This window comes from Vulpes lagopus, chromosome 12, assembly GCF_018345385.1.
Source record: "Vulpes lagopus strain Blue_001 chromosome 12, ASM1834538v1, whole genome shotgun sequence".
Lineage (NCBI taxonomy): Eukaryota > Metazoa > Chordata > Mammalia > Carnivora > Canidae > Vulpes > Vulpes lagopus.
Window position 1 is genome coordinate 37,024,911 of NC_054835.1, and position 17,997 is coordinate 37,042,907.

Sequence of the window (17,997 nt, forward strand, 5' to 3'; positions counted from 1 at the left end):
ATGTTCCTCCTTCTATCATTCTGGGGGTTTTTAGTGGGATTGTTTTGATGTCGATAGAGATCTCGATCTCGCTTTCTAATTCTTGCTTTTCAACTATTGACCTCCCGGGTCCTCTGGCTGTGAAATCCCCCCCCCTCCCCCGTCTGTTGTCATGGAAAGGCTTGACTTTTCACAGGAGCCGCAGCAAGCATGGGACATCTTAGCAGACCTTGGACATGGATTCCAAGAGGGTAGGAGAAAAAGCAGACCCTTTTCAGGCTCGGTGTGCTTGTTCCCATACAATCTTCCTTGCACCTTTTTTTTTTTTTCACCTATAAATACCCATTATAGTTTACACGCTTGCTTGCTCTACTCTGTGGATGTTCACACGCAGACATACTGCTCCTTTTCATAAACGCATAGCATCTGTCTTACACGTACCCACCATCTATCTCCTCCTTCACACAGGCTGTCCCATCCACCTCCTTGTCTGTAGAATTATGTTCAGCAAGGTCCCGATTTATAGGAAATAAATAATGAAAATGGAACAGACTGGGAAAGATAATCGAAACATTCAAATTGTTATTTTTCACTGTACTTTCCACAAACAGAGCATCTATAAACACCTAGCAAAGGTGTTGCCCGATTCCTAAAAGAGCAGTGCCTTGTGGACATTCTGACTGGGTGGGTCTCTACATCACATCTTTCTTGTTCTATCTCTCTTGCTTGTTGGTGCTCCAAGATCTGGCCATTTTCAAATGGCAAATGATGCTGTACTGTTATTTTCATTCTTCCTCCCAATAATGACAGGTTTTTCCCATCATTTATCCTCTATAAGATAATCCTAAGAATTTTACAACAGAAACAATCATTACAATCACCTTTTTAAAGAAAATAGCCCTTGCGGTTACTGTATAAAGATATTCCAATAATGGTATCAGCGGATCACAGCCTGATCCTGCAGCAAGGGTCTTTTGGAGAGAGGGTTTCTTATATACACTTGTAATTATTTTAGCCCCTTTCACAGGTCACATAGAAAGTTAATTTCAATCGCTGCTAATTTCCGTCCAACAAGAGTGCGGTACTTTAAACCACCCAAAATAATTGGATTCAAAACAAATTTAGGAAATTGAGTGTGTTAGAAAGCAAATAAAAATATCCTTTTGGTAAGGAGGAGGGTGAAAGTAGTAAAAATGGCCTTTTTTTCCCCCTCCCTTCTTTCCCCTTCGCAACTTTGCCATTAAAGTTGCACCTACAGCTAGAAGTTTGTCCGTGAAAAATGGTCATTTTGTTTCTCTGCTCAAAGAATGTTATTAAAATGCTAATTTAAAAGAAAAAGGAGTTAAATATCTAGCGATGGTGCATTCTAATTGCAACCATAATGAGCTCTCTAAATGTGCGTGCCCCTGACACACACAGAGCATAAACAGCAGTAAACAGATCATTAGTACCCGCGTTCATTTATTCTGGCGACCTTACCATGACCCCACCGAGGGTAGGGTGAAAAGCAGGTGGATCTGGCTGTGACACCCCCTAGAGGGATCCAGGAAATGAAGCTATAAGCGGTTGTCATGGAAACGCCTATGTGTGCAGATGATGTAACACACCGACAGGCTGTAGGGCTCCGCAACTGGGACGTTGCCTTTCCCTCGCCGGAACAATCTTGAAGATTAAATTATTCATTTCTTTAATTCACAAAGCAAAAGGAATCCTAATTTTCTTGGTGATGTGCAACTCTCTTTCATTTGTCTAAGGTTTGGAACGTTGGCGACTTGTCATCCCTTCTTTCTCTGAAACTCACCCCAGCTTCCTACATTCTAGCCCCAAATCACTGAATCTGGCAAAATCAAGTGTGGGGAAGAGGTGGAAATCTGACGTTCAACATCTATACCTTCAAGAGAGAAAAACCTAAGATTTGAAGCTGAAATTGTAATATATACGGTGTCCCTTTCTGGTGAGGGCATTTGGTTGACCGGGGACTAAATGTACACCTGTCCTGAACAAGATGGCTTTGTCTGGAGCAGGGCAGGATTAAGCCAATACTCAATGAGGAGAGCATAAAGCAGAAGAGGCACCCGCCCCAAATGAACACATCACCCTAGCAAAGTGCAAGAAAAAGAGATAAGAGAAAACAAGCATCTGCTCACCCCCTCCCATGTCCAATTGAGGGAATCAAGATTAATAAAAATAATTCTTTGGAGAATGATTCCACTCTATCCTACCCTGTTTTGTACCAAACAACCTCAATAACCTTACGGCAATAGTAGAATAACGTTTTTCTTTCTTTTTTTTTTTTTTCTTTTTTTTTTTTAAGGAAGCAGAAAAGACAATCTCTGGAAATTATTTTAAAATAAAAAATACCCTGGCCTGTGCCTCCCCCCCCGCCCCCCCCCCATTGCACTTTAGATGAACCTGTGATATTGTAGCAATGGCCCTTGAAGTGCAGTGGGGAGGTGATTTAGGAGAATATTAAAGGCAATGTGGAGATTCAAGGCGCCTCTCTCAGGGAGATCTGGAGAAATACGCAGCACAGATGGGCCGAGCAGATTAAACATTTCCGTCACATTGTTTCCAAATTGTGTTGTGGTGCCTGAGGCTGGTACTGCGGTCAGAGCAAAACAGAGCGGTGCAGAGCTGCGAGCCGCACAGTTTATGGAATACATATTAATACGCCGGTCTCACATGGTATCACAATTCTATCAGCTCCGAAATGGTGCTGTCTCTATTGTTCCTGAATTCTGCGCTTGGCACCTTGTTTTCTCCCATCTGCAGAGTGTTTACCTTCCCTTTCTCCTTTCTCTCTTTTTTTAGGCAAAGTTCAAGTTGTGTGTTTCTTTCTCAATTATCTTTCCACCCTCCCTCTTACCTTCACAGCCTATGATTTTTCTCTCGCGCACACTCTGTTTTGCACACACACTTTCATCACCAACAATGTCCAGTTTGTGCACATTGTGACTCAGTCATTATCTACCCACACCCCAGTTCAAGACATGAGCTTTGGGCTTGAGGCTGAATTTCCCCTTGCCTTCCAGTGCTCAGAACCACCTCCCTTCTAGCCAACTCATTTCTCTTCAAAAGATTCAAGTCTTAGCTATACAGTTGTCACCATGTGCCCCCCAGCTGCTGTCACTGACCACCCAGACTTTCTGCACCCCCTTTCTTAACCTCACATACCTTTCCCTCCTCCCTAGCCCAGGCCAACCAACCTCCAGGTTAGCAAGTTCCCTGAAATGTGACAATAAATAAAACTAGTTTAGTTGAGGCGAATTCAATGATTCATTTTTATTATGATTGATAGACCAAAACTCTGAATAATGGAAAAAAGAGAAAATGATTGCCAAGAACCTAAAACATGGTGTCAAACAGCCCAAGGAGGCTGCCAAGCTACCCAAGGTTTCAGCTGAGCGCTGAGCTCTGGTCTTCTGACAGCTTCCAACACCACTAATCCACCATCCACCCGACTGACCACTTCCTTTTCCCTTCTGCAAAATCTCTCCACAAAACCACTTATGCTGAAAAACGGGCACCTGCTTGTCTTTAGTGAACAATCCCTGTTTCCAGCCTTGCTTTTCTCAGCAGTTGGAAGGGTGCTGAGTTAGAGCCCTCAATTTATTTAATAATTTATGATATCCTCAGAAAGCATTAAATTTCCAAAGCTGGATTTTAGAAGTAGAGAAACTGTGGGCCAATCCAGAGTAAAAATACAGTATTTTTGGCTGACCCTGGAATATTACAGTCTACTCTGTTTAGGAATTCAAATTTCCCATCTTTGCTAATGATAATGTTGGATGCACAAGCACTGATAAGAGAAATAAGCAATCATAAACCAATAATTCTGTGATTGATTGGCCTTTCCCATACATATATCAACCTTCTATTGATCTTTCATGTCAGGGGCTGATTGATTGTTCTCTTGAAGAAGAATTCTCTTATTTACAAGCACTGATATAGTGAACTTTGATGGTTAAAAGAACAAAAGTATGAGACATTTTCTGGGAATCTTGTTCCACGGAGGCTTATCAAGGCCCAATTCAATGTGAAAAGAGAACATTTCTATTAGGAACATTCTCAGGGCAGACGATGTCAAGCGGCTTGCTCCAAAAGCCATCACATGGATCTGAATGGGAGCTATTAAGAAGATACCTCAACTTTTAAGTCACAGCTAAAGAGAGAGTGCTTTAGTGGTATACCTGAAAGTAATATAACATTGTATACTAACTATACTTCAATAAAAAAAGAAGAGAGAGAGAGAGCAATGGTGCCTTAAAAGGAATGAGCAAGCTTGGTCAGCTTTCAGCCTTAGAAGAAGGAACAGACTGTGTGGCTGGAGGGCTGACACCTGAGAACCCTAGCATGGCAGAAACAAGGATTCTTGATTTCCTTTCACTGTATTTTTTAAAGCTGGGGGAAGGGCAGCCACACTTTTGGCCACACTGGGCAAAAGTGCAGAGCCAGGCCATAAAAATCATTATATTTTCCCCCTAGGTTGCTGGTTCATAAACTGTAGAGGGTTCATGAACCCTTTGAGAATCTGATGAAACTTTTGGACTTCATCCCAAGGACAAGACACATGGACAGGTGCACACAAAATTTCACACCAGTTTCAAGGAGTTCAAAGATCCCTCCGTGTCCATCCATGGACCGGCCAAGGGTTCACAGACTCCAGATTACGAATCTGTGCCCTTAGAGGATGATGCTTTCTTTTTGTTGGAACAGCCTAGGATTCACTGAGCCTAGAAATTGAATTCTCATCCCAAGACAGGATGGTCATTCCAGGTCATGTCTGTGCTACTCCAGGGGAGCCATGGAAGAGTTTATACAAATAGGAACCAGCAGGGAGGAGAGAAATTAAAATGCAGCAATCATGGAGTAGGGGTATTTAATCTCTTTTAAGGCTTATGATAGGCGCCTGCTGTTTTTCCCCCTGATATCCCGTGACACCTACTGACAGGGTATTTGCAGCACCACACAGGGACTCAGGGCCCTGTGACAGGAGGAGCACCGAGGAGGTCCGTGATAGTCTTGAAACCATAAACAGCGATAGGAAACCACTGGAGGCAGAGTCAAGCTGTGCGACATGCCCGTGCTTGGTGGCCATACTGCTTTTTGTTTATAGAATTTGCTGTTCTTTTTATGGCAGGTTTGGTAGGGTTGAGTTGTTTTTTTTTCCTTGTTGATGGAGATTAGCAGCATAAATCCTTTTATGGCAGTGTGCAATCCCCCATAAACACTTTTGATTGTTGCTGATGGTGAGTGCTGTGTCTATTTCAAGTTCACTCAATGTTCTGCTCATCTAGGCCAATAGCTTCTCCAACCAGATAAGGGAGTCCAAGTAGCCAACCTTCACTTATAAGATTCCTTCATTTGGGGAGTTCAAGGAGGTGGAACAAGGTTGGTGTTGAGGGAAACGGATATCTAATCAAGCCTAGAAATGTTTATGATGAGAATAAGCCCCACGTTGCACTACTTTTGAATGAAGAGCTTCTAAAAAGATTTTGTGACAGTAGTGCAAGTGCTGATGTAAAGGGTTTGTTTGCTTTTTTAAAAACAGCTTTTTAAATTCTTACCTCAGACATCTTCAGTTAACAATGCTGTGTAATTAACCTCTTAGCTCTACCAGACACAGTATGTATAAAGAGTGGGGCACCTGTACAGTTCTGATCCCTTCCCGTGGTAGGCGTGTATCCCCACCTTGGAGGGAGAACCACTTCCGCATTGAGGATTTCGGGTCTCCCGGAGTGTCTCAGCATTTTTCTGGTCTTTCCAAACATCTGGACAGGAAAAGTCAAACTTTATTGAAAATGTTGATCCCATGAATTCAGTTCTCTCTGCCATCCCAAAACTAAAACCCAAGAATCAGCAACTTAATAAAAATGCAGTAAATTAGCACCTCTAGACAAGAGCAGAGTTCATTCAGAGCTGGGGTCTGCCTGGCTGAGCCAGTACTCTCTCCATTTTAATAGTTTAATAAAAATTAGCATAATTAACGAACATCTGTATGATCCAGAGTGGTGCAATTTGGCACTTGGAAACGAGGGCTTAAACATGATTGCTGTGAGTTTAATGTTGTTTTAATTCTTTTTGGCACTGTGCAGTGAAATAAACGTTTGGTGGTGATAGTTCTCGGCCGGATCTCATTTGCATTTTTCTCCCTTTGATTATGAGCAATTGTGGACTCCCCAGCAATTCATCAAAGTAGAAATTATTTTAAAATACCTCGTGGTGTTCAGACTGGGTTGGAGCAATGCATGGGAGGTGGTAGTGGAAGAGGAGGCTAGAAATTTTCCATTCATGCTTTAAACATCTTAGCCCTGCAGCCCTTTTTGGGTTTCCAGCCAAGGGATGAAATCTGGAAAAGCCAGTCAGATCCCAAGACCTGTAGGTGCTTTGATTAAGCTCCTAGGCTCCCACAGCAGGGTACTTACGGGCTCTGAGACTGTGCCATCCTCCTTACACCCTGCCCGCTCTTTTGTTTTGAAGGGCAGAGAGTTGATTTCACTCATTTCGGTTCTCGGCACGGTGGTGGGGCTTCTACATCTGCGGTAGGCAGGGTCAGTGTTCCCCTCGAGCAAGAGCACGCGGACTGGGAGCCTGGTCTTTGCAGGTGTCCTGCTGAGCCTCATTCTGCTGCGGGTTGGCAGAGAGCACCTTCCCAAGGCTTGGCCCCTGCTCCCGGCCTTACGGCTAAAGGCCGATGCTAAGAAGCATGAGTCCAAGTCAGGAGTCTTGAACAGTCCCTAGGGAGGGAATGCCCGGCCTGAGCTCCTCAGGTGATAAAGATGACGCCACATGGCAGGTGGAAGACCACACTTCACACCTGTTTCAGCAAGTTGACTTTGGTCAGGAGGCTATCAGACAGCTCTGTGCCCACTCTCTGCCTGTGAGGTCGCAGAAGAACTAAAGCTAGGGTTTGTGTGAGTAACAGTGCAAGAGGAGGACAGAGTGTCTCCCCCTCACAGCAAGGCTTTGTGGAAATGGCGTGCCAGCAACATGCTAAGCAAAAAGTAACACCACAAGGAAACTAGGGCAGAAACTGCTTTAACTTCAGTGTTGGAAAATGGACAATAGCATAACTTGTACGGAGACGAGCTTCAAACATCGTGGCGGACAGAGGCTGAGGAGCTCTGGGTAATTTCCCACAAGATAGTGTGTAGGGAGAGGTTGGCCTGGGGGAGGAAGGGAACGATCAGGTGTGTGGAGACAGTGGGCTGGGCGATAGACACATTCATTTATTTTATTTTTTTTATTTTTTTATTTTTTTAGACGGGCTCTTCAAAGGTAAATTCTTTGTTCTTTTTAGGATCAACCCAGTCTCACTTGTTATGGCATGTGAGCCCCTCTCCATGGTATTTAGGGAACCATTTGGGGAAACTGTCTCCAGAGGCAGTTGCGCTCTTCCTGCCACAGCCAGTTCAATCACCAGGGGACTATCCTGGAGTTGGTTGTAACTAAATCTGCTCAACTGAAAGAATAAATCCCACTGCTCCCTTCATTTCTTCATAACTTCATTTAACAAGTATTTTTTGGCCCCTCTCTGTGCCGGATACCATGCTGAGTGCTGGGAGTAGAACACACAAAACCAACAAAGTTCCAGCTCACACAGAACTTTCCACCTAGTGATTGGCAGTGAGACAAAGGCAGGCAGCTAGATACAAGGCAGCTTGATGAACTCATTCCCAGGGAAGCCCAGGGCATAGTACACAGTACATAGCTGGGGCCCCCACACAGAGAGTGGCAAAGAGAGGCTTCCAGAGAGTCTAGAGAAACACAAGAATTGAGATCTGAAGCTGCTTAGGAGTGAGCCCCATGAAAGGGAGAAAGGAAGTAGAAGCTAAACAAGCAGAGGAACAGCTGTAAGGTAAGAGGGCCCGTGGCCTGTGGGAGTTGCCGAGACAAATTCTGTTTTACTAAGGGTCCACTCAATTTACGGGGTAGATAACAATTTTGAGCAGTGAACAGGACCAGGTTGTGCACAGCCTTGTCCACCTTAGGAAGACATTGACAAGAAGCAATGGGAACCCACTTAAAGGTTTCAAGCAGAGCAGTGATTTTATCAACGTGCATTAGAATTATTCTGGCTGCAGAATGAAGGCAGGCTAGACTGGAGGCGAACAAGAATGGAGATACAGATACCCGTTTGGAGGTTGTTTCTGTAGTCCTCATGAGAAATGGCAGTGCCATGACTAGGATACTGGCAATGGGAATGGGGAGAAGTGGATAGATTCCAGTAATACTCTGAGAACAGAATCAGCAGAACTCAAGGACTGACTGGAAGAAAAGATGCACCTGGAAATGAGTCTTGAGTTCCTGGCTTGATTAACTGAGTGCATGGTGCTACCATCCACCAAGATGGAGAACACACGGGGCAAAGCTGGCTGGGAATAGGAATGGAAATAGAGGCAGGCTGATGGGTTAAATTTAGGATATGTTGAGTTTGAGCAGCTTGATGGACATGACTTGGGTATTATGATCCAGTGCTTAAATCTGGGCTGGAGCCATGGTTGTGAGTCCTTGACACGGTGGCTAAAGCAGAGGTATATGAGATTGCTCAAGGAAAGTGCATCAAGTCAGAAGAGGGCCAGGAAAGAATGCTGGAAACAACCACATCCAAAGGAAGGATAGAGAAAGATGAGCTTGCAAAGGAGAATGAGAAGAAGCAACCAAAGAGGTAAGAAGGAAGCCCGGAAAGTATATTTATCATAAAAACTAAGAAAAGAAAATGCCTCATTCTTGAGGGTCCATAGTGCCAGCATGGCTGAAAGGTCAAGCAAGTTAATGACTGAGAAGTATCATAGAACTTGAGCAATAGGGGATCCCTGGGTAGCTCAGTGGTTTCACGCTTGCCTTTGGCCCAGGGAGCGATCCTGGAGTCACGAGATCAAGTCCCGCGTCAGGCTCCCGGCATGGAGCCTGCTTCTCTCTCTGCCTCTCTCTCTCTCTCTCTCTCTCTCTCTCTCTCTCTCTCTCTCTGTCTCTCTCTATCATGAATAAATAAATAAATCTTTTTTAAAAAAGGATCCAAAAAAAAAAAAAAAGAACTTGAGCAATAAGAGGTTACAGGAGACTGTGGAGAAAAAGTGTAGGTGGAGTGATAGAAGCAGAAGCCTGAGTAGAATGGCTTGAAGATGGACTAGAAAGCAAGAAGTTGGGGTGGAAAGTGAAGTAAACTCTTTCAGTAAGTTTGACCATGAATTAGCATAGATCAGTAGAAATGGGAAGTAGGCAGGCAGTGGGGACCATTTAATCATTGTTTCCAAAGACAAAAGAAACTTGAACACATTTCATGCTGAAGGAAAGAGCCATTTACATTAGAGGCAGAAGTCAGACTCCATAGAACCTCACCTCTAAGAAATAAAGAAAGTGAAAGGGTTACAAGGGCATGTCACTAGGGATAGTCTTCAACCGTAGCCGTGTGACCTTATGCTCTCCCAGCTTTGAGTTCCTCTTCTGGAAGAGTGGAGATAATATCATCTCTTCCCTATGTTGTGGGGATATAAATGTCTGATGCATAGTAGATGCTCTAAACATTAGATTCTTCCCCCCAGAAGTAGTGGGAGGTTGACAAGTACATCAGTAATGACAAGCAGGACATAAGAGCACACATGATGCTCTTATGTACGCTTGATGAGAGTTTTAACCAGAGGAGGGACACCTCCTCCACTTTAATGGGAAGCAGGGGTGGTTGTCCATACAGGTAAGTTCCTATTTTGGTGGCTGAAGGTTGACACATCTGAAGTCTTTTCGTTTTGAAGATGGAAAAGGGGTCATCGGCTAGGCTGGGGGGACAGCAGAGCTGGAGGTGGGGAGATATGCTATCCAGAAGAAACCAGGTGACTTGGAATTTTGTTATGCCACCAACTTTTTTTTCTTTCTCTTTTTTTTTTCCTAGTAGAATTCAACAACCAAGTGTGTAAAAAGATAGTTAGCTTCATGGTACCCCAAATCCGGTTGAACTGGAATACATGATATCCCCTATTTATTCCTAAATTTTACTTCCTTCAAAAGAAAGAAAATATTTTCTGTGCTTTCAGAAGCAGTCCCATAATGTTTAACAGCTGCTGTGCTTTTGAAAACCATTTCTGTATTCAAGGCGCCCCACTCCCAATCCTGTGACCACCCCTTCTTTACACCTTCTCATTCCCTCTCTTAGTTGTTCCTTTCTGAGGCTCTTATGTCCGCCTGTCATTACTGATGTACCTATCAACCTCTCACCTTTTCTGGGGGAAGAATCTAATGTTTAGCCTACCTACTATGCATCAGACATTTATATTCCCACTACATAGGGGAGAGATGACATCCCTACTCTTCCAGAAGAGGAAGTCAAAGCTAGGAGAGTGTGAGGTCACACAGCTAGTAAATGACCAAGTGGGGATTGGATCCCAGGCTGTCTGACTCCAAAGCCCATTACTCTCTGCTATAAGCTCCTAGGGAGCAAGCAATGCTCTGATTCATCATTATATATCTCATGGGAACTCAAACAGCACTTTGCACATAGAAGATGCTTGGTAAATATTATTGATTTGAACTATGACCTGACTCCCTGAATATCTTTAGTGCTCTGGTATTTAGGATGTGCCCAACTTTCTCAGAGGAAGCCATACTACTCTGCTTGATAAAAGACATGCTCTTTAGGTTCAGCAATAGCATCAAATGTACTAGATTTAAAATGGAGACAGGAAGATGGCAAAATGAAAGTAGAGTTTGCTTTCCTCCTCTAGAAGATTTTTTTTAATGTAATAATCCCGTCAAGGTGTTAACAAGTCATAATGATAGTGTTGACAAAGAAACCACCCAACAGAATCTCCCCTGCAATCACTGTAAGAGATGAATGGAAACATGATTGGATTCCAATTAAACCGTCATCTTTTTATATTTCAGGAGTATAACATGTATGGCTGGTGGGTAGGAGAACTGAACAGCCTCATTGGGATTGTTCCAAAGGAGTATCTCACCACTGCCTTTGAAATGGAAGAAATATGAAGCCCAGGTATCAAAACTATTGCCAATAAATCTGTTGGTCATGCCTTCATTTCTCTGTGAAGGATAAGAGTTGCCAGTGAAGTGGCTTTTCTTCACTTCCAAAAGTGATGCTCGTGATTTACATTGAAAGACGATGAGGCTGGAATTGTTTTTCCTAAATTGGGGAACTATGTGAGTAAGGATTAGGTTCAACTGCATGTGAAAGAAAACTCAAAATAGCAATAATTTAATTAACATAGAAATTTATTTTTCTCTTCTGAAAAAATCTGGAGGTAAATAACCCAAGGTATTCAGCTTTCGGATATCTTCTATTTTTGCTCCACTGCGTGTGGCCAACATTCCAAAGCTTACATTATGGCCCGAGATGAATGCTCCAGCTCCAGCTCTCATGTCTGTACCCTACCCAGCAGGAAAGATAAAATGAAAGAAGGGCATACCCACTTGTTTTAAGGACATTTCAGAGATGTTGCACACATCACTGCTTACATTCCATTGGCCAGAACTTGGACAGACAGATAGACTTATTCTAGGTAGAACCTGTGTCCAGATTAAAAGTGGAGCGGGGAAAGGATTCATTAATAAATAAAAACAGAAGGGACGCCTGGGTGGCTCAGCAGTTGAGCGTCTGCCTTCAGCTCAGGTCATGATCTCGGGGGCCTCAGGGTGGAGTCCCGCATCAGGCTCCCCGCAGGGAGCTGCTTCTCCTTCTACCTATGTCTCTAATGAAAATGAATAAATAATCTAAATAAATAAGGGAAGAATGGATATTCAGGAACAACTAGGAATTTCTGCCACAAGGATGGGTCTGGTTTTCTTTATCCCCAGCTCTCAAATAAAGAGCACTATTTCTCCAAATGCCCATGTATTACCATATGATTGGCCAAAACTAGGAATCCAGTATGAGGATTCCTATGGAACATAATCAAATTAACTTTTAGGTAATAAAGAGTATGGCAAAAAATAAAAATAAAGAGTATGGCTTGTGTTTTATGAGCAAGAACCACATCATATTTAAAACAGTGGAGTGAGTACTTGCTTTGGGTGGGGTTGCAATAGGAGTTGCTTGGGTGCACAGTGGTTTTTGCTTAAAATTAGGATGGTCATGGAGGGCACCTAAGGCTAGCATGATGTCTCTAGCTCCTTCTTCTGGCCTAAAATGGGAACAGCCTTTATTGCTGGGGGTGAAGAATGACTTGCATGACCGTGATACGAACTCGCCTTGGAATCTTCCAGACCAGGGCCCACTATAGTGTGCAGCAGCCCTGAGTGGATTCATTTAGGAAGATATGTAAGTAAAGATCTTACTCTGCGATATCCTTGTACAACCATAAAGCGCCAGCTGAGGCCTGTTGCTCAAGGTTTGACTTTTGACTTTCCTGATGAGGACTCCTTTTCCTGGACATAAAGGCAAAAGGGTTGGAATTTTTCTGTCAAATCTAAACATAGTCACTCTACTTCACTTTGTCATTTATTTAATGACACAGTTGTTTATTTCCTCATTCTCTTTGATCCAACCATTCTACATCTAGGAATTAATCCTATACAATCCTATACATTAAATCCTATTTACACACATGCAAAAGGATATACACACAGGGCACCCAGCTGGTCAGTTGGTGGAGTGTATGACTCTTGATTTCAGAGTTGTGAATTTTGAGCCCCATGTTGGGTGTAGAGACTACCCAAAAATAAAATATTTTTCTTTTAAAGTTTTTATTTATTTATTTATGAGAGACACACACGGAGAGAGGCAGAAACATAGGCAGAGAGAGAAGCAGGCTCCCTGAGGGGAGCCCAGTGTGGGACTTGATCCCCAAATCCCCGGGATCATGCCCTGAGCCAAAGGCAAACACTCAATTGTTGAGCCACCCAGGCATCTCCCAAAAATAAAAGTTTAAAAGAAAAGGATATACACACAAGGTTACTTTATAATAGCAAACCACTAGAAACTACCTAAATGTTCAGTAAAGACCTAGCCAAATAACTATAGTATGTTCATAGAATTAAATACTATGTAACTAAAAAATTAAAGGAAGCTCTCTGCACTGATGTTGGTAAGAAAAAATAAAAAGGCAGCAAAGAAGGGTAGGCCTAATTTGTTCCATTTGTGTGAAAAGGGAGTCTCCAGGGGTGCCTGGCTGGCTCAGTCCATAGAGCATGCAACTCTTCATTTCAGGGTCATGAGTTCAAGCCCCATGTTGGGTGTAGACTTTACAGGGAGGGGGTATAGGGGGAGTCTCCAGTTGTTTCTGTGTGTAGATGATATCTCTGGAAGGGCAGAGACAATAGAAGTGGTTGCATGACTGTGAGGGTGGGAGGGAGACACTCTTTAATTTGCACCCTTTTATACCATCTTTTCTTGAATCATAAGAGCAAACCTATGTATTTTCCCTCCTTCAGGAGACATAGCCTAGTCTCTGGCCTGCCTTTACAGAGAAACTGATCATCAGGAGTTCCTATTCCCTATGCCAGCCACCCCACCAACACCAGGGACTCTTCTTACTGAAGAGACCCAAGCCTCTGACAGCTTGTAGTAACTGAAACGGGCCAGTAAGACAAGTGGGAAAGGCAGTCAGCAGGTCATAGCTCATCCCACCTTTGTTTTTTCATCCCACCTTTAAACGTGTCTCACATCCACTTCTGCTTTCTCCACAGGCTTGTCACAGAGAAGGTGAGAGACAAGGAAACCTTCAGAGGAGGAAGTTGTGAGCTGTGTCAGCTGATTTGAAAAGCGTAAATAAACTTCATATTCGGTTCCCAGCAGTGTGTGATAGTGTCCAATTTCTTTATGTAGTGTTCTCAAAAATGCTGGTTCCAGGCATTCTTGCCACCTCCAGACAAAGTAGAAAAGGAAAGCCAGAGAGGAACAAAACCCCAGACAGAGGAGGGAACGTGGATGATCTTTCAGGGCAGAATCATCTCTGGAACCCAGGCCTGCCTGCTTCTGGTTGGCTTCTCAGACTCCCTTTGGCTGCCTATTTGGTGGTTTTTCCTTCTGTACTGAATCTCTGAGATGAGGCAGCCTCTGGCGTCAGCACATTGGAGAGTTCCTTCGGTTCAAACAGCGGGCCGGCGCGGGAAGTGCTTCGGGGAGGGCTTCTGCGAATCAGCCCGGTTCCTCTTCCTGTGGTCTGTACCTCGCACTCGCGTTAACTGTGTCTTAAAGAGACGACAAGACAGAGTGGTTAAGGACATAAATTCTGGAAGCAGACAGCCTGAGAATAAATCCCAGTTCCCCATTTACTATGTATGCTCTCTAGAGCAAGCTACTTGACATTTTATGCCTCAATTTCCTCACCTTAGGAAGGGTGTAGTCCATTTCACTGGGTCGTTAGGAAGATTAAAGAGTCAACACGTGTAACGCACTTGGCACAATGCCTGGTGCATAGTAACTGCTCAGTAAGGGTTATGATGGCCAGATTCGCTAGGCGAGAAATCTTGAAAAATGGGCCACTGAGCAGCTATAGAAATTTTATCTATGAAACTGCCTATTCAGAGCAGCCCTCAGTTGGCAGTAGCCTTTCTCACCTCTGTAACAGCCACATTCTAGCCCTGCAGTAAGACACCCATTTCACATTGCCAAAAGAAACGGGGTGGCAAAGTAGGATGTTGGCTGTGCACTCCAAGTTTCTCAAAAGATTTTATGCAAGCCGCTCATTTCCAGATTTTTCTGACCCAGGAGTTAAAAAAAGAAGCATTTTGTTTGTCTGATTAATAAAGAAGTAAGAAAAGAGGACAACTGAGGTCTAGGAGGGGAAAAAATGAGATAAAACTGTTCATAATGTGCCCTCCACTTTACACGCGGTGCTAAAGGAGACTGAACCACTAGGTGGCAGCACATGAGCAGATGAACCAAGAACAACCACTTGCCTCCCCTTTTAGGAGGGGCCTTTGCACCAATCCCCAACCTACAGGTAAGGAACGGGCATTGTTCTAAAGCCTATAGCAAGGGAAGCAATCAGAAACACCCTCACCCTCAAGCCCCAGAGTGTTCCCTCCCTTAAAGAACCTCCAGGGGCCCAAGGCTGGAAGGCTGGTGGTTAAGAGGAGAGAAGAGCTTTGTGCCACTGCTCTGTGACTGTGAGACACCAGAAAAGGGGCTACCAGGAGAGGAGGGGCAGGTGTCCCAGGCAGGGTCAAAGGGGGATGAGAAAGGAGCAAGGGCAGGGTACCCTCTCCACTCGCTGTTGGTTCAGGGATCCCTCAGTAGTGTCATGCTCATTGGCTTCCAGAACTTAAAACAAATCCCTCCTCAAGCTACAGGCCCGTGTGTACCTACAGCATTCACCATTCTGTGAAGGTCTTTGGCACCTCCATCAACTGCAGGGTAGGCACTCAGACCTCCAACCCTCTAGCTGTGAAACCCAGCAGGGAGAGAAACTAGATTGGCCTTGGAAGATATAAACGAATGGACTAATCTGGAATTGGGTCCATAGCCATCTGGTGATCTTTAACATTGTTAGAGGCAAGAAAAAGATAAAAGTCCGATGGGTTGATAAGACTATCTACAGGCTGAAGGCCATTCCCTTTTAGGAGAAAGTTCTAAAGGAAACCTTTTGGAAGCGGCAGTGGGTGCCTGTAGTCTGCCTGAAGCTAAGCCTCACCTAGCAAAACTGTTCCCCAAGCAATTGACAGCCCCGATTTTAACCAACAGCCTCAGAAAGCAACTGGACAGATTACCTCTTCTCTGTTTGACTCCACTAACCAAATCCCCACCTTACTGCCTGAGACTAACTGGATAACCAGGGCATTAGATCACTTAACTAACCACACCATATGCGAGATGGCTTCTTAATAGCCGCTAATTGCTCTGGCAGGTGGAATAGGAGAGGGAGGCTTTTATCCTTCCCTGGTTTTATATAAAGGTAGGAAAATAAGAAAGGTAAGTTCCTAAATTTAAGAACCAAATGTAGAGGGGTGCCTTGGTGGCTCAGTTAAGCGTCTGACCCTTGGTTTCGTCTCAGGTTGTGATCTCAGGATCAGAATCTCAGGGTCGTGAGGTGGAGCCTGGAGTGGGCTGTGTGCTCAGCAGGGAGTCTGCTTGAGATTCTTTCCCCATCCTTCTCCCTCTCCCACTGCCCCTCCCCCTCTGTTCCTCCACCGCTTACCCCCTGCTCATGCCCTCTCTCTCTCTCTTTCTCTCAAATAAATAAAATCTATTAAAAAAAAAAAAAAGCAGCAAATGTACAGGGGTACCTGGCTGGCTGTTGGTGGAGTAGTGACTCCTGATCTCAGGGTTTTGGGCTTGAGCCCATTAGATGTAGAGATTACTTAAAAAATAAAACCTTTCAAAAAAAAAGAAGCAGCAAATGTATATCTGCCTTTTACAGATAAATAATAATTTATGAAGAGCTTACTGACACCCACTGGATAACCAGACCTGGGGCTGGTACAGTTCAGCCTGCATTGTCCAAGCTGATGACTGAAAATACCAAATACTCTGAAAGCAGTCTTTCAGCTGCATTTCATTAACAATATGGTTTTCCCAGTGTTTTCTCTGTCATCCATATAGCAAAATAGCATAGGCATTGTTTTGCAGTCACCTCAATATTAAGTTTTTCTCATACTGTTCTCTCTCAATTTGTATTTAAGTCAAAACTGACTACACCTTGTCCTCTGGCGAATAAAAATAAGAATGAGAAGGGCACTCCTGGTGCATCTCTTTCCCTAAGGCCAGTTAGAGTCCATGTAAAGTGGGAGCAAGGCCCAAAGGTGGAACCGACTCGATGTCCGCCCTCCCCTTCAAGGCGGATACTTGATGTAAGCATAGCATGTAAGGAGCTGCCTAGATTCCAAGTTATCATCCACTTCTTTTAGCCCTTCAGTTTGCTCAGTGGCACCACCTCACTTGTCACCTGTCATTGCAAGTGGCAAAGCTGAGCATCTGAAAGGTGTTGGTTTGGACAAAAATCACACAAAATCTGCCAGGGAAGAGCACATGCGATGGAGGACTCTGGAAACTGCCGCTTTGCTTCTTCCATCACTCGCATTGTGCTGCAGTTATACCCCTCTGGTGATACGTTTTCAAATTCTGACACTCTGTGCCAGTCACTTGTGTCACAGTGAAGCAGTGGTGTGGATGCAAAGAGCAGGATAATGCAATGCTAGTGGGGGGTGGGGGTGGCAAAGAGGATACACTCCTGCCTTTCAAAACCTGTTTGATGGGGCCCCTGGGTGGCTCATGGGGCCCCTGGGTGGCTCAGTTGGTTGAATGTCTGCCTTTGGCTCAGGTCAGTCCTGATCTTAAGGTCCTGGGATAGAGCCCTACATCAGGCTCTCTGCTCAGCGGGGACACTGCTCCTCCCTCTCCCTCTGCCTGCCCCTTGCTCATGCTCTTTCACTCTCCTTCTCTCTGTCATATAAATAAATAAAAAATTTTTAAAAATGGTTTGAGGAAAATTGAGTTGAAGAGAAGCAAGAAAGAAAAACAAAAGAGAAGCCAAAGTATGTTTTTTTTTGCTGTGTGTTTTTGCTTTTTCATTTGAAGAACAGAACTCTCAGATGCCAGGAACAGAGGTGCCTTCATCTTTGGCCACAGAGAAGCCCTCCCCATAGGTCTCCCCGCCAGGAGAGGCTCTGGAAGGATAAATCTTATGTGGCATTGATGGGCTAATACCCAGAGCACCAGCAAAATCTGTGGAGCTGACTTTAGAGAAAGCAGCTGTCTACACAGAGGATTATCCCCTCTGCACAGCCCAGTGACTTGGACTCATTTTCTAGCCGTGGATCACCAGAGTCCCTTGCTCCTCCCCCTTCCCCCCTGCCCGGCAAGCTCCTGTCCCTGTAGAATTTACAGTCACTGGGTTGGGAGTTTCAAACTTACCACTAAAAAAAGAGATTTTTCCTTCTTCAAGGGATTCAAATTATGTTCCCCATTCCCCTCTCAAAAACTTTTCAAAAAACATGTCTGTTTTGTTGGTTGGGGAGCGGGAAGGTTGTTGTCATGAGTACAAATCAATGATCATTCTTTGGCAACTCTTTAGGATCCAATTAATGACACATTTTAAGACATAGGCCATTTTGGTTTTTTTTTTTTTT

General features: G+C 44.1%; 1 protein-coding gene across 1 annotated transcript in view; it reads left to right on the forward strand.

Moving 5' to 3' along the window:
* SKAP1 (src kinase associated phosphoprotein 1) overlaps positions 1 to 13,719 on the forward strand; it is a 285,276-nt gene extending 271,557 nt beyond the window's left edge. The window contains exons 12-13 of the mRNA XM_041727103.1: positions 10,858 to 10,966; positions 13,615 to 13,719. Coding sequence (XP_041583037.1) covers positions 10,858 to 10,959 — 102 coding nt within the window. The 3' untranslated portion in view covers positions 10,960 to 10,966; positions 13,615 to 13,719. The remainder of the gene's footprint in view (positions 1 to 10,857; positions 10,967 to 13,614) is intronic.
* Positions 13,720 to 17,997: the final 4,278 nt, after the last annotated feature.